We start from the raw sequence: 16360 nt of genomic DNA on the forward strand, positions 1-16360 counted from the left end.
TACAATCAATATCATCGCCACTGGTGATGTACTGCGGCGAATACAAGTCACATGTATAGGCCCTTTTCTGTCACCAGGCTAATACACTGACAGGCCCACAGAACTACATGAGTTATGTGTACAGAATAAAGTTATTTTCTATTTTTTTTCCTCATGGGATCAACAGGGAAAGACCAATAAGACATGTAAGATACCGCAGCCTTCACTCTAGTATTAGAGCGTTATCACTCTGACTCACAAGTCCACACTGAGGTTACATGGGTGTCAGTGGGCAGAACTGTCAACTCTGTGCTAGGCTCAGGAACTTACTAGGAAATAGAGCTCATTAACATCTGTCGCATTCTTCACGTGATGAAGCAGCCATAACGCTACAATCACAGTCATCAAGAGTTGGTAATGACTCAAGTGCAAGAGAAAACTTACAGTTTATAGCTTACATTGTCCTTGGTAAATTCGAAAGAAGCAAAACTTGATTATTCCTCAGTTTACAACACAGCAAATGGAATATTTTTGGGGCCGTTGGACTGATAGTTATACAAAATAAGGAAACCCTGAAGAGAATCTTTCACTGTTCTCTGATGGTTTAAGACCAAATGAGTAGTTCACTTCGATTATGATTTCACAGCTTTTCATATCAGGAATGGTAAAGATAAAATACATCAGATTTCTTCATTAAAATATCAATGAGGCCTTTGTTATATATTTTGTGGAGATGTGTTTGTTATTTTTAACAGAGACAACAACTCCCATACCGTGCACTTAGAGACCAAATCATTAGTATGCTTGTGTCCACGATGTTGATTTAATGCCCTCATTTACCAAAAATAACATTTACATTTTCAAGATTCAAGATCAATTTTATATATCATTATAGTCCCATCATGCGGCAACTTTATGCTAAAACATTGGATGGAAAAAAAAATGGATGATGAAATAATACATGAATAAAAACAAATTATTTCAGGTAGAATGTGGAGGATTAAAGTGATAATGAAAATTATAAAAGTGATATTTTATATATTTCCATTCATCCAGGCCTTGCCCTATCATTAATAAATAACCTATTCTGATATTTTTCTGTTCTTGTTTCGTTCTACTGAGATTTATATTTATCCAGAGGAGTTTGTCTCAAAGCACTCTAACAAAATAAAACAACACTGGTTCTTCAGTCCAGTACCTGATGTTGAAGTCTAAACTAAAGGTAAACACTTTGTGGTTTCCTTTAGTCCTGTGGTGTTGTAACTTTGTCTGCTTAGTAACACTTCCTCTCTACTCTACCCTGCAGTTGTTCATGGACAAGGAGAAGGCCGAGGAGATGTGGCTCAACAGACTGATCTCGCTGAGGCAGGAGAGGCTCATGGGAAGTCCTGTGACCTAAAGGACACCAGAAACCCAGAGGATCCTTCTTGTTGCGCATGTGGTTAAAGTTGACTTCACTGTGTCTCAATCCCGCCATATTCTGTCCGTCTTTAGGATATGGAGTAGGGTTAGGGACAATGTTTCTTACTTTACCCCCACAGATTTTTGTGACCTATTGTAAAAACTTGTGAGAAAACAGTTTTAGGGCCTCATGTGTTTTATTTTTTATTTTTTTAATCAATGTTGATGTAATCGGATTAAACAATCTGCTGTTCTTTGTTTGGCTGCATTTAATTTTATCGAGGGAAGATCTTACAGTCACATGATCCGCTTTACCATGTCGATGAAGCATTTGATATATTTTGTAAACAACTCGGTAAATAAAGCTTGCTGTGAAGTTTTTGAGTGAAAACTGGCTTGTGTTTTTTGTTGATAAATGATGGAGACAAATCTTTATGTTAAGTTGAATTTATAGAAACTTACATCATGTTGCAGGATCTTCAGATAGATTCAGATAAATGAGTCACCCTGTCATGCAGTACTAACTTACTAAAAGTAGCCTGACTCACTCTGAGATAAGCCTCTCTCTTTAGTCTGCATCAGGATTGACGTAAAACTAGGTTAAACATCTTCTCAACTTCTCTTAACTTTAAAATATATACCATGCAGTGATTTATGTTTATGTTTATTCAGTGTTGTGTCGCTGTATGAGCAGGGATTAAAGACATTGCACAGTCCACACTCAGGCCTATTTGTGGACCAGCCAGATGGTAAACCTATACTGAGTCTGGGACACGGTGTGTCACTGCCAGACCCTCCAAATAGTTGGTGTTGTAATGAAATAATAAAGAGAATGTACAAAATGATTTGTTAAGGCGAGCGCATAGATGAGCTTTGTGGGTGCCCTCTTCACATGTGCTCCCCACATGTCTTCACACCCTACAATTACACAACCAAGAATCACTTCATAACAGTCTGGTAATTTAATCCCACAGAGTTGCAGAGTGTGATTTCTTCCTCATTGCGGATACTTCTGATGTATAACTAATGGCATAAAAGTTACACAGCCCCTTGCGAGGGCACGTCAGATGAGCACACGGCTGATTTTGTGGTCACAGGCACAAGAAAGATCAGAAAATTTGAGCTTAATCAGAAATTTCTAGAGTGCCGTTGCCATGGCAGCCACCCACAACACACAGCCCGCGGATAGAACCCGTTCAAAAGCTCCGAATAACCAGCCAATCGGAGAGCTGGATTCGCATCACGTGGCCGGTGTCAGCGTGAGTTTGGTTGTGAATCATATAGCACACGCCAGCCCCCTCCGTAGTAACATTACCGAGGCTGAGCGTCGGTGAGGCACCTGCGGCCGAACGGATTATTTCTTGAGAAATATTTATCTGTTTTTTGTTTTGTTTTGTTTGCAACTTCAAAAATCCGCAGACATGTTCAACAGTAATCATCTCAGGGAGTTTGATGAGGATCCGTTCTGGTCGTAAGTACCGTTAGCTAAATTACACTTGTATTAAATCTGTCATAACAGTTATTTATAACCGTTAGTGTTGAAACCGGAATGTTTCGTTAAAATAACTCAAAAGCAGTCTGTTACTCTAATAAAAAGCAATTGAGGTGCTATTTATAGGGTCTAAATACTTCAGTACTGTGCATAGAAAAACCCAGACAAACTCTAACGTTATAAAGTGTACCTACAAGCTAATGTAAATTTAGAACGCTGACATTATTATATTTTTTAAGCTTTTTAGTTTAGTTACACTTTTAAAATATTACTTTTATTTAAACGACACTTAGGCCCAACGTTAGCTTAACTCTGTTTCTATCATTTTTATCATTAACGTTGGCTAACTAGCTAGACTTGTGATCTAAAAAGTGCTTTAAAAAATGGCTACCTACAAATAACTTAAGGTGAACAGCCTATAAACTGTCATGTTACAGACACTCAGCATTGAAGCATTGAGAAAAATGAAATCAATAAATAAAAGTCGATCAAACCGTTAACTAACAACAGCTGCTGTAAGATTCTGGGGACTGCTATGACGACAAATAAGGATTTTAAAATAGCTCAACATTTTTGAAGGTAAATAAAAAAAAAATATGTCAAACTGAATGTGTTTTACATTTTGATACAGGTTTGTTTATTTCTAGTTGGCCAATAAAAAGGACCAGAATGAGCAGTATATAATCACTGTCTACCCTTACACTGTGTGCCACAGTCACTTTGACTTATTGCGTGAGTGAACACCTGCTGAGTTAGTGTGGCCACACTTGACCCGACTTCTAAGGCTGAAATCATATTTGGGGTGCTTCCTATTTCAATGTGTTGTGTGCATCCAAGAATTTGTCTGTAATGGGCTCTTAGCTGGCATCGGTGATAGAAGTCACAAAATCTAGGAGTACAGTATGAGGAGAAGAGACGTTTTCTTTTCCTCTTTGCAGTTTTCAGAGATTTACTTTCTCTTCACCTCCTCTTCCTCTTCGCCATAGGGATCCATTCCGGGCTCACAGGGATCATATGCGGCACATGATGCGGAGCTTCTCGGAGCCATTCGGCGGGCCCTTGATGCCCAGTATAACGGATGGTAGAAGCCGTGGTAGTGACGTGGCAGGGCACCCTAGCTCATCCCTGGCGCTGAGGGACGAACAAAGGGTGAGAACATCCATTTGGAGAAGCTTTACTTTTACCGTTTTTAGTGTATTTTTTCTACTTGTGGATTCAAGTTATGGTTGATAAAGCTCTCCATGTGTGTGTGCAGACACTTGACTGACTAGCCTACATGCACATCATTTGGGTCAATGTGGGACGAAGGATTCTCTCGTGCAGTCAGCCCCTGTGACCCTCTCTGCCCACTTCTCATGGCCTTATAACCACAGAAGATTAGTGTTTAGAGGAAGTGCTAAGTTTGCTAAGGTTATAGTGGAAGCTTGCCACTGGCAGCGTAACTGGAGCACCACTCACTGAGGTATGGGGGCCATGTGAGTCTCTGGTTTAGTGGAAGGGCAACCCCCTTGGCCTCTCTGGACAGTTATATCTAGCCCTCAGGAGCCCTATTTATAGTGCATTGTTCCACTGACACACTGCTTTCTCGCGTATACACACAGACTTCTTTAACACCTGAACTAACAGGACCCCAGAGATTTATGCATTTCTCTGTTGAGATGAACTGATGCTCAAAATAACAGTTTATGTTGATATCAATCTGGTGTTGGCCTAGTTGTCTTGTTAACTTAGGAGTAGTTTGTCTCCACACATATCTTTAATTATGCACACATTCATGGAGGATAAGGCTGTAAAAGCTAAGGCCTTTAAGTACTTATGGACAGATTTTTTGCTTCTGACATATTAATTGTGCAGCATTGAAAAGGATGCATGAAATGGCAGGGGATAGTCTTGTTCTGCCACATTTTGCACCCGTTAACCTTTCCCCAAATCAAATCAGCCCCTGTGCTGCTTATATATCCCTGCTAACTCCAAATTAGTCCCTGTCACCTGTTTTAATCCCACCACCTCCTGAGAGCCTGTATATTTATCCTTGATAATGACTTTCATCAGAAGCCTAGCCTAAATAGCCAGCAACCTGCTTTCTCTGTATTAGCATCATGCCATTAACTAGCTTATGCCAGCGGAGGGGCTCTGAGTGAGCACTTGACTAATGACCTCAGTGACAGTGGGTGAAATGGGGCTACACTGCAAAATGTCCTTGAAAACAAACGTATACTCTTCTGGTAGGAGTTAGATGCTGTTTTTGTAAATGCTTTTGATAAGATGTTTTTTTACTTTTGAGTATGATATGCAGTATCTCAGTCAATTGGCAGAGTTTGGTTTTCTTTTTGGAGGAATAACAGGAAGTTATGTGTTAGGGGTAAAGTCATGTTTCACAAAAACAAAATATGGTTCTGCTGAGCTGGATCACGAGTGGCAGGCAATTCACTGTTTTTCTTGATTCATACACAGAGATGCAGATGAGATAGCCTATTTGCTGTTTAAAAGAAAAAAGATCTCTACAGCTCTACGGTGTCTCATCATTTTTTTGTCATAAATAATATACATACAGTATGGTAAGATACATGGAATTAAAAACTTGCAATTGACAAGCTTTTTCATTCAATGTATCATTATGAAATAAATGTCGATTGCACAATGTTACAGCATCAGAATAACGACACCATTGGTGTTTAGACTGGTTCCCTATAACCCTCACTGTGCACAAAATGTCCAGAGGAAAGTGAAGGCTGACTGGCGATCTGGTCAGGCTGGCCCCACTTCTATCTGCTTTCATGTCCCCAATATAGACTAAATGAGTTGATAAACTCATGTTTTGTCCTGTCTTCTTGGTAACTGTGACTTTGAGGATAACAGAAACGCTCTGGTTGTCTTTGCAACATCGGTACCAAAAATAAAGTTGCCTTCTTTTGCTTTAAAGATATAATATATAGAATTTATGCAATAACATTTCTATAAACTTCTAGATCTTTGATGTATATTTTGTTGGGTTGTATACTTCTGTAAACAACATTTTCCCAAATGCTACCATGAATGTTCAAACCCAGAGAAATGCGTAATTTTATTGAAGGTACATTGCATTTTATTTGATCGCCTGATGCTATAACTACCAATGAAAACGTCAGATGATACTGCTTGCCAGAGAGTGATGACAGAAGTCAGCAAAATTGACTAAACATGGTGTGAATTAAACTTTAATACATTACCTTGAATGTGAACATTTCTTAGAAAATTGACATGAAGACAACAACTCCCATGATCCTAAACTACTACTCATTGAGAGAGCTTGGCAGCATAAATCACACATAGTGCATTTAAAGTAAATTGAATTACCATAATGATCTACAGTTCTTGTCAAAGAACTTGGTTCTCTATTTCCCTTCACACACTCATTTATGTCAAGATAAGGAGCAGTCTTGTGGTGCCCAGCAGTGGTCAGAGGGCCGAAGCTCTGGTGCCGAGTTGTTGGCTTTGTAAAGGCATGTGTGCGATGTCATGGACACTCTGTTTTCTCATTGTTGCTCTTTCGGTCCATCTGTTTGGCAGACCGTGCCTTGGCAGTGCTGGTGCATTAGCAGCTAGATGACAGACAGCTCGCTCTCATACTGCTCTCCAATATCACAGGCACAAATGTGCACACAGAAATGCGTGCATAAACACACACAAGCAGTACTGAAACATGCTCACAAGCACAATTACACGCAGTCACAGCGTGCAAAGCAACACAGACACACTGGCATGCAAATACACACACATAGGAAATTCATACACACACATCAACCACATAATGCTGGGAGGCTTGTACTTCTTGTATAAGCTTGCTAAGCATTAGATTCCCATTGGGAAAAAAAACCCTGTCTTACCTTCCAAAGCTGCTGTGAGTTCTCACATTTCCCAGTCTCTTGCCAAAATCCACTACCTTGTTCATATCACCTTTCAAAGCTCTCATTCATCTGAGTTTATTAAAGTACAGTCGAATTACAATCGAGCATCATTATAAGTGATGCACTTGCTTTGATTCTGTGGCTTGTTCTGAGCAGGACTGGTGATGCTAGAGCTAAAAGGTAGAGCTAATGTCCTCTTTGTTGTCGATCTATACAAGTTTATAAGAAGTGTACAAGTCAGGTTTTCTTCCTGCTCTGACTCTCTGCCAAAATAAAGTGAGAAGTAACGTTTGGCAATGTGGATTTAAGCACTTCCTAAACTGCTCATTCACCTAGAGCCACTTTAAAAACATCACAGTCACCACAGTCAGATCCGGTGACTCCTTATATTCTCTGTGATCGAGTTCTGAAAGCACAGATTTGACAAAATGCCTCTTGGTTCCCTGGTAATGCACCACTTCCAAGGAACTATGTGTCTGCAGCACAACCTCACAATGCCTTTTAAGCATGAATCATATCTACGGTCCCCTGCGGTGTAACTCATAGCTCCTGCAGGAGCAGGAGCAGGAGCAGGAGCAGCCTGCCTCAGAGGGCACAGTGGCAGGTCCAGTATCAGATTGAGAGTGAGATAGAAAAGAGAATGTCAATCTGCAGTTGTCCAGACAGCCTAAAATAATGTGTTAAAGACCAGTGGGTATACGGTCCTTATTTTGCACCCTCAATCTCTCCTCTGCTCAACCCCACTCTAAATATAATGCTGCCAGATATGTAACTGGCATTTATTAGTTCATACATGCCACTCTGGGATAAAATTGGCTGCGTGAGGCTTCAGAGATACTGGTCGGGAGCGTTTTACATCAGCTTGACATTTGAAAAGAGCTGAGAGAGCAGCCTTGGACTCTTCGACCCCTGTTAGATCCCTGTCCTGACTGGTTGGTCCATCCCACCGCAGCCTTCCTAGAATCAAGCTCAGTTTCAGTGTTAAACCCACGCTAATCTCTGGCAATGCGACCCAATTACAGATGGAACACAAGTCATTCAACACCCCTCTGATTATGCACAATACCCCTGCACATCACACGCCATAGCAAGGGCTGTTGAGATGCTTATCCAGAGCCACAGGGTCATAAACACCTGTGGTTTTGGCCCAGAGAACACAGGCTCTGTCTGCAGGCTGCTCCCTTCTCACCGGCCTGTCACTCCTTGGTTCTTGCACTCCCGGAGGGTTCATGGCCTTGGAGGGGTTGTGTTTAAGGCCTCGGGGAGGGAGCTGTGTGGCTGTGTCAAGGGCTTAGTGACAGATGTAAGACAACCTAACAGCTTACTGGCAACAACCGCAACAAACAAGCAAAAAAGTCTACATGGTGTGTGTGTGTGTGTGTGTGTGTGTGTGTGTGTGTGTGTGTGTGTGTGTGTGTGTGTGTGTGTGTGTGTGTGTGTTTTAAATGCTATTTTAATAAACTGATATTGTTTGAATCCTCAGGATATGAGCCGCTCATTGTTACCCTTTGGCAGTTTTGACAGCACGGTCAGTGGAGTCATGCTGTTTAGCTACACTATCATATGAGTTTCTTACTTTCTTACAAGTGCATGCTCTCTCTATAACTGAGTCTCTACATTACTTATTGACTATTTGCGGTCAGTAAAGTGGTCACAGTGTTTCCACTTCATTCACTCACATCATATTACAGGCAGAATCAGTAGGATTTTCCCTTAAAAAAAACCAATGTGTAGGCTTCTTATTTGGCTGTGTTCATCGCGTTTAAGGCAGTAGGTGTGTAGCTCCCAGCCAATAACAGCTTTCATGGTGTGAGGGTGCTGACTCTATAAAGATGTAGCAATGGGGTGCTAGATCATAAGCACCCATCCAAGAGGATTTTGCGGGTGTCGCTAAGCTAGGAAGGAGGAGGACACTTTGGATATTGTATCGACAAACCGCAACCAACAAATCCCACTCTTCTGCCCTTAAAGTTTACTGTACTCCAGGGGCCATAACAAGAAAGATGCTGTGTAAGAGGGCATCAAGTTTAACTGTGAAACATACACATAAGATTGGGAGAAATTTAGAACAAGATGTTAGGACATAATTCACCTACAATGAAGAAAAAAAAGCAATTCTCATGGAAACACTGTGACCAGTATGTAGAATGTGGAATGATCAATAGGTTGCTTTCTGAGGGTTGCAAAATATGTACTCTTCTTGAATGCAGCATCTTTACCCATGTTCCTTTGAATCTATTTTAAAGAGGTCTGCTGGACCGGGCTGTTGATTAATGATAATGAATGATAAACTATTTTGACAGAAAAAAAGGGGCTGCACCCTTACAGAATATGAATGCATGGTGACTGATGGCATCTTACTGTGACATGCATGACTGACTTGACTGGTGAGCACAGTTTTTCCTGGCTCAAAGGTCGTACTTCAGATTTGACCTACATAAACTTTTTTTTTTTTGTTGGATAAGAAATTAAAGGTGAACATGTACTGATTCCTAAAAAAAACAGTTTTGACCTAAATAATACTGTTTACAAGGTCATCAACAAATACGACAAGGAATGCAGTTTTGACCTTCTCTTAATAAAGACGTACTGTAAATATCTTGTTTATTTGCATGCTTGACTTTAATGTTACTAGGTCACCTATATTGTAGTGATAAAATGTGAATGTCCTGGCTACAGTGTCCCAGATGGCACACATGTAAGACACATTTAGAACACTACTGTATACGTGCGTGTATGCTTATACACATGATGGAGTTGTTTATGGGCTGATAAGGCCTTGTGACCGTGTGGAATTCAAGCCAAGCCCTTTCAACTCTTACAGCTCTTATTTGATTGTGTTTTTTTTGCCTTTTGTATTTGTGCAGGACGTGATGAGGAATTCTTTCGGCATGTTCGACAACGTGATGTCCAATGTGAGAAACAGGATGGAGGAGATGCACAGAAACTTTGTCAGTTCATGATTTTGTTTTTCTCTTCCTTCTCTGTTTTCATGCTTTCCCAGACTGCTGTGGTACACAAGCTGTAGTTTCTTAACTGCGTGTTTGTTTGTGTTTCAGGAGAACATGTCCACAGATTCAAACGCCCACTCATTCAGCTCCTCATCAGTCATGACATATTCGAAGGTTGGAAATGAGCCTCCAAAGGTCTTCCAGGCGAGCACATCGACGCGCCGTGCCCCTGGAGGGGTAAGTGCCTCATCACATGATCCCACTACATGATATCACAGTACATCAGAGCAAAGTTTAGTACATTGAGCTTGGAGAAGTAAGTCTGTCTGCAGAGGATTCACTCATTCTATCAATTCTGAGTGATCACGGTGATAACGTCCCCTTGGCCCTTCCTTGTGGGAACATTATTGTAAACAAATTCTCCCAGTGGCATACAATGGCTCTGTTCCATTAAGGTGTGCCAGAAATCATTTCAGTCATCCTGCATGCACAGTACCAGATCCTTGGAACTGGCACTCCTAAATGGAATGCAGCCATTCAGACTATTATTAGCCACACTTGCGTTTCACTGGTCAAACTGTTTAGACTCTGACATGACTGTTTATGTGCAGGAACCAAACATGTTGATTACAAATCTATGGGGTGAATATGCTTTTTCTCTGACCAGCTGACGTGTCTCATGGGCTTAATAATGTTGTATCTCCAGATCAAGGAGACCCGGCGAGCACTTAAAGACTCCGAGAGCGGCCTCGAAAAGATGGCCATTGGTCACCACATCCAGGACAGGGGACATGTTGTTGAGAAGAAATACAACAACAAAACAGGAGAGAAGGAGTTCATCCAGGACTTTCAGAATTTGGATGAATGTATGTTAAAATCATATTTCTAGGAGCTATTTCAGACGTCATTCTGGGAAAAATCTTACTTATGTGAATTGCCTCACAATATAAAAATATCAAGACCACTGCAGTGATTGATGAAAGGTCAATCTAGCCATATTTCATACATGTTTGTCCCTTCATTACTTTTCAGATGTCCGTGACTCAGTGGAATAGAATGTTGTCTCATAGATTATGTTTTTTTGTAATTTTCAGGGGACGAGTTTATAAACACCAGCCAGTTGAACATTATTCCACTGTAAATGCCATTGACAAAATGTGCTCTAACATGCTCCTGATCCCCCACCCACAGCTGAAGCCCAGTCATTTGACGATGAGTGGCAGCAGGAGTTGTCCAAATTTCAGTCATCCGGCCCAATGTCTCGCCTGGAGGAACCCCGACTCCGTGGTGCTCACCGTGCAGCCATCGCCGGCCCTGAGCAGGCTCACAGGTCAGTGTTACGTGCTCAGACCCCATGTAGTGTTGGAAGACAGGTCAGAATCCACTGGTCAGGATCAAATGACAAACCAGTGGGAAACACGGATTTCACACATGCTGTATTAAGCATATTATCATGTTATGATACTGCAGTTAATTTAGCTTTTGAACTCTGATTTTTTTTGTCGTTTTTCCTCCACAGACACCAATCAAAGGGCAACACTAAGGGAAACGTGAAATTCTCAGGCTCAGCAAAGCAGTAAAAACATCATTTGTTTGCTTATTAAAGTCTTTGTAAGTACACTGTGGTGCCCTGTACCCACACTCTTACACAAACACACACACGCACTCACACACACACAGACACACAGGTTTAATCACTGAATCAGAAGATAACGAACCAGATTTTTCAATATTTAAGAGGTTTTACATTTCACACTACTGCTGCCCACTTCCAAAGCACGCTGCACATTATGGAAAAAATCTGAACTAATAATTTAAAAACAGCTGAACATGGCTTTCCCATTATATTGGGCGTTTATTTAGCTTTTTTTTAATTAGTTTTTCGTGGGTTATACTGGGTCAGTATAACAAGAGCAGGAATCGTAGCTGCAAGTTTATTTTTATGCCATAATAGTATTACCCTAAAAAGAAGACAGTTGGAAAATAAGATAGAAAATATTAAATCCTATGATATGCTTTGGAGAATAGTTGAATGGAAAGTAAAGCTGTAAAGTATATAGGATTAGTAGTGTGCTGGCTATGGAACATAGCAGAAGTGTTATTCTTCAACAGTTATGAAAGTCCCGCATAATTTTATGCCATACTGTCAATTGCTGCAGCACCTCTATTCATCCTCTGTCTGAAAGCTCCGTTGTAGTGCCTGTCTTTTAAAGACTCCCCTCCTGAACAGGCCAGTCTGCAATTATTGGTCAGTCTCACAGGCCTGAGCATGAACCATCCACTGTGTTCCTTCATCAGGTCTGCCACTGTTTTTGCAATTTAAAAACTGACAATGGCTCACTTAACACCGTTTCTGAATACAGGCTGTGTGTATTGAGCGTTTTGATACTTTGTTGTTTATAGCCCCTAGACCTGTTTTATAACATAAAAATAGACATGGAAATCTCACTCTCAACAATATGGGACCGTTAATACTCTTATAAGCTCATAGACCAGTACAATAAGGGCACACACGGCCCATAGTCTTTCTCAACAACAAGGGTAAATAGTATTTCTATGGATGTAGTGGTGTTGCACCAAAATAAACTCATACTATGTACGAAATATATTTATGTGTAATTAAGGATCATATGAACTACACATATTACACTGTAAAAACCAGAGAGCAAATAAATTGTGTAAGTTTGCATCAGATAAACAGAATTTGCTCTATGTAAGATATTCTGATGATGTCATCCATTTCTCACATTTCATTTTCATTACGCAACAAGACACAAAAGGAAGTGTCTTATGGACTGTTGCACTTAGGCGATGTCTACATTGTCTTTTGTAATTATGTTTGTCTAGTATCCAATGCTCTAGATATATGTATTTTATCTGCTGTAATCTTTGTAAAAAGAAATAATAATACTCTTCCCTTTTTATATGTTACTTCTCTTGTTTTTCATCACATGAACTCTGTGCTGCTTTGCACAATGTAGTATATATGACAACGTCTGGATTGTTCTCAATAATTCCAGCTTTGCTCTTGTATATTTTTTCAAGCTTTTAAAGTAAGTTCTGTGTCACATCAGCACAGGCTATTGTCTGAAAATAAACATGTAAAAATATGAAGATTTGTTTTGTGTTTTGGTCAGTTAGTTAGTTTGTATGTGACTATAGTCCTGCAGAGAGTATATGAAGAGTGTAAGCATGTATTGTGATGAACCTCTCGTTGTGCCTGTTTGGTGGTGACCCAGGGCAGTATTTTTGGATCCAAGCACTTGTCAGTAACTCATATTGGTCTGAGATGTAACACAGCTGCAAGACCACCAGGCTCGCCGCTCACGTGCTTGTGTATCAGACTTCATTAATCCCTTCAGCTTCAACATACAGATAGCAGAGAATCGAGAAGCCTCTGACCAATATATAACTCAACAGGGATCCAAGTGTAAGCCGAGTCCTCACTCGGTCCAGAAATACTGTGCACTATCCTTAGTGCCTTTATGTAACATGGAAGATGAGCCATTCAAGAGAACTTCTATCACCATCTCAACACAAATCCCTGTAATGGGTAAGTGAGATGACTGACGGGCTTTACAGCTTCAAAGATAATAACATGTTCACTGAAACCCTGGAAATCAGTGACCACGATAGATGCAAGTGCAATCTCTTAACAACTTCTCCTCCAGCCCCCACACCCCCCCACACAAAATCTACTCTTTCAATTCCCCAGGGTGTTTCCAGGCTGCTGTTGTTGCCCCACTAAATCAACACTACTGCTTCAATAGGAGTCAACAAAGAATCTTGTTTTGCAGGAGCCTCCAAGGACAAAGACATCAGCAATTACACAATGCTGTTGCCACTTTTATTGAAAAGAACCCTTTATACTACCCTCTCTGTAAATCCTGGGTCTGACATTTTCTTCCGTTTTACCCCTTCTAATGTTGAATCTTATCAACTTTACTGCAGACAAAATAAGATAACATGGGACAGTTAAACTGTGTTAATTCGCATGCACAGTTGAACAAATATTTTTTTCTCTTTATGAATCATGCTCTAACATTAAATCCTCAACATCAGCTAAAGATGTTATTCATGGACAAGTTTTCCTTTGTGCATCCCGAATAATGAGAACAGGTTCAGTAGAAAGGTTTTAATAATCAATACAAATAAGCTACAAAAAACTTGAGAATATTGAGTTGGCGGTTACAACTCTGCCACCACCTGCTGGTCATCTCATAACATGACTGTCAGGAATATTTACACAGCATTCATACAAAACAACTTACTTTAAAAAAAAAAATTAAAAAAAAACCATAACCAAATATACAGGATCTTGCTAGATGAAACAGCATCTTGACCAATGTAGGGGGAAAAAACTGAGTTCTGAATATTGGACAGCCCCAGGTCTACATGATTCCTTGAGGCTGTCCCTTTCCAGCGATTTTCTTGGAGCACTCCAGCAAAGCGTTGTGGATGTCTTTGGCGCAGGAAATCTGAGACTTGATCATGCCGAGGTACTGGGCGTAAGACATGGACTCTGTCTGCACCGTGTCTGGCTTTGTGGCTGTCGGGACCAAGTTGGGTGAATGTTTGGCACTGTCAATGCTCTGGGAGAGGCACTCATAAGCCAGCCGCTGTACAGGGAAGAAACAGGAGATTTTACTGTTTATTTTAAGTGTAGATAGAATATGTGTCAAGAAGAAACTACAGGACAGAAGTAAGTGATTCAAACCAAGGCTGATACTTTATTTTAAAAATAAACTATTTCACCTTGTTTCCAATATTATCTTGATGCAGAAGTCAGGGTGTGTTATGGATGCTGTGTGCATGATTTTTGTTAATATTGTTATAATAATGCTCCACTCCACTGCTCCATATTTGACAAACCCGCCTAGATAAAGTAAACTATGTGTGAGTTTCAATTATGACCCGACAAGTGACTGCAGATGTAAATGAGCTCTTGTACTCGGCATCAAATGGCAACATCTATGTGTAATATTGTACATGGTCCCTCTACAAATAAAATAAATTACATTACAATAAAAAGTTAGGAATCATTTTAATGCCCTGTGAGGTGGGTTGCCAATTTCTTACAGGATGGTCAATCAGCCCCCCATCTATTAGCCTAAATGTCATGACTTTAAGAGGGCTGAACTTTAACTATGTGACAGAAGCATAGAAATACAATATTGGAACGTTTTGATTAAAAATTAAGGAAGAGAAGTTAAATTCGTTAAAATCGGATTTTATCGCTAAAAGGGTCAACTAAAATGATGGTTGCCAAACAATATATTGGTGTGTGTGTATTGTGTTTGAGTCTTACCAAACACAGCTCCAGTTGATCACAGAGGGCATAAAACTCCTCTAAGCTTTTGTCAAAGCGCTGAACAGAGGCGTCGCTGCTTTTGCTAAACCAGAAAACGCAACAGACTCATTAACAACAACAACAACAACAACAACAACAACAAAAAAAAAAAAAAAAACACAGACCGGACTGGCAGACATGTCTACTCGCTCACTCCCCCAACCTGGCAACTTACATGCCGTTGTCAATTGACGTGTTATGGGCCAAATTCAGGGATGCAATCTTCATTAGGTTCTGGAAATTAAAATAAAAGGGATACGTTTATATAGATACAACAGTGTGTCATATATATTTATTGTATTTATGAAACTACAGTATTTCGACTTTAGCTGTTGTTGCCAGATGTTACGGCCAATTGTCGACAGTTACCTGGAGACTCTCCTTCAGCTGGGGAATGAGCATCTTGAATCTATGAACCGGATCGAAGTCTTGCTGTTGACTCAATTGTTGCTGTTGTAATCCGGGCTGAGACATCGGCCCACCAGCCTGCTGCTGCTGCGACGCCATCTTGACCGGCTTCGACTCACACAAGCCGGATGAATCGTAAAATATCCGGTTCGTCACTTTTCAAAATAAAAGCTTTTCTTTAATGACATTGCTTTCAGATTTGAACAATTGCACAATCAACGCCCTCTTTTTGTGACACTGACCAGCACCTACCACATTCTTACTTAATACCTTGTTTCTTTATCTACGTATGTGGTATTGTCCCATTGCATATATGTGCATGCATGTTAGGAACTCTGTAAAATGCGTTCATGTCACTTTCATATTGTATATTTTGTTATGATTTGCTATGTGTGTTTTCTGCAGCATACATTCTTCCACTTGGGACTGATAGACTCGACTTGTACACAATAACGTCAGTGTGTGCTTGTGCACGACTGCGCTTTTCCTTTGTAAATGCATAGTTTATAATGTATTTTTTCATTTTCTATTATAGTTTTTTGCATATTTATACATTTTCTATGTATAGTCTTCCACTGCATTTTATAATAACCCACAGCTCACAATATAGCTGAATCAATTATTTCCAATCAATCAGATACATATTTCAAACATACTCTACAAGATAAAATGTCGAATTATATTAATTAGTGAACCATCAAGAAGGCGTTTTAGTCATGTCCCCCAAACTGTCATGACTTTAGGTTTAATTATTGAATCCAAATAGGCCTACATGTGTTGAAATTGACTATATAAGACTGTTCTAGGTACAAGGTAAATGTATTGTAATTTTAAATCGCAAGGATTTAAGAAACGAAACTGTGCTAAATCTGTTTTAGAAAAAAGGACTATT

General features: G+C 40.1%; 3 protein-coding genes across 6 annotated transcripts in view; 2 read left to right on the forward strand and 1 right to left on the reverse strand.

Moving 5' to 3' along the window:
* Positions 1-1771, forward strand: part of LOC115594193 (serine/Arginine-related protein 53-like) — a 66255-nt gene extending 64484 nt beyond the window's left edge. Inside the window, exon 5 of the mRNA XM_030438074.1 lies at positions 1286-1771. Within this exon, the coding sequence (XP_030293934.1) occupies positions 1286-1378 (93 nt within the window). The 3' untranslated portion in view covers positions 1379-1771. The remainder of the gene's footprint in view (positions 1-1285) is intronic.
* An 878-nt stretch (positions 1772-2649) lies between these two features.
* Positions 2650-11330, forward strand: mlf1 (myeloid leukemia factor 1). Of its 4 annotated transcripts, none has more exons than XM_030407749.1 (8): positions 2650-2851; positions 3859-4021; positions 8243-8287; positions 9627-9674; positions 9819-9947; positions 10417-10576; positions 10902-11040; positions 11230-11330. In XM_030407749.1, exons 1-8 carry the CDS (start codon positions 2802-2804, stop codon positions 11288-11290), a joined length of 795 nt encoding a protein of 264 aa, XP_030263609.1. In that variant the 5' UTR covers positions 2650-2801; the 3' UTR covers positions 11291-11330. The 4 variants fall into 4 exon arrangements, with proteins under 4 accessions (XP_030263609.1, XP_030263600.1, XP_030263624.1 ...); XM_030407740.1 differs by having other exon boundaries at positions 2651-2851; positions 9627-9710; XM_030407764.1 differs by lacking the exon at positions 8243-8287 and having other exon boundaries at positions 2651-2851.
* A 2500-nt stretch (positions 11331-13830) lies between these two features.
* Positions 13831-15611, reverse strand: med29 (mediator complex subunit 29). The gene is made up of 4 exons (XM_030392566.1): positions 15430-15611; positions 15236-15294; positions 15019-15103; positions 13831-14329 (listed from the first exon to the last, which is right to left on the reverse strand). The coding sequence occupies exons 1-4, from the start codon at positions 15565-15567 to the stop codon at positions 14102-14104; spliced, it is 510 nt and encodes a 169-aa protein (XP_030248426.1). The 5' UTR covers positions 15568-15611; the 3' UTR covers positions 13831-14101.
* Positions 15612-16360: the final 749 nt, after the last annotated feature.

The sequence above is a fragment of the Sparus aurata genome, chromosome 2 (genome assembly GCF_900880675.1).
Source record: "Sparus aurata chromosome 2, fSpaAur1.1, whole genome shotgun sequence".
Taxonomy (NCBI): domain Eukaryota; kingdom Metazoa; phylum Chordata; class Actinopteri; order Spariformes; family Sparidae; genus Sparus; species Sparus aurata.

Bases quoted from the DNA above. Each gene is read 5' to 3' on its own strand.
- mlf1 (XM_030407740.1), top strand. From the start codon at position 2,802: ATGTTCAACAGTAATCATCTCAGGGAGTTTGATGAGGATCCGTTCTGG. The intron at 2,852-3,858 runs GTAAGTACCGTT...TCTTCGCCATAG, and splicing joins GATGAGGATCCGTTCTGGTC to GGATCCATTCCGGGCTCACA. The intron at 11,041-11,229 runs GTCAGTGTTACG...TTTCCTCCACAG, and splicing joins GGCCCTGAGCAGGCTCACAG to ACACCAATCAAAGGGCAACA.
- med29 (XM_030392566.1), bottom strand. From the start codon at position 15,567: ATGGCGTCGCAGCAGCAGCAGGCTGGTGGGCCGATGTCTCAGCCCGGA. The intron at 15,104-15,235 runs GTAAGTTGCCAG...TTTCTGGTTTAG, and splicing joins ACGTCAATTGACAACGGCAT to CAAAAGCAGCGACGCCTCTG. The intron at 14,330-15,018 runs GTAAGACTCAAA...TTCCCTGTACAG, and splicing joins ATCAACTGGAGCTGTGTTTG to CGGCTGGCTTATGAGTGCCT.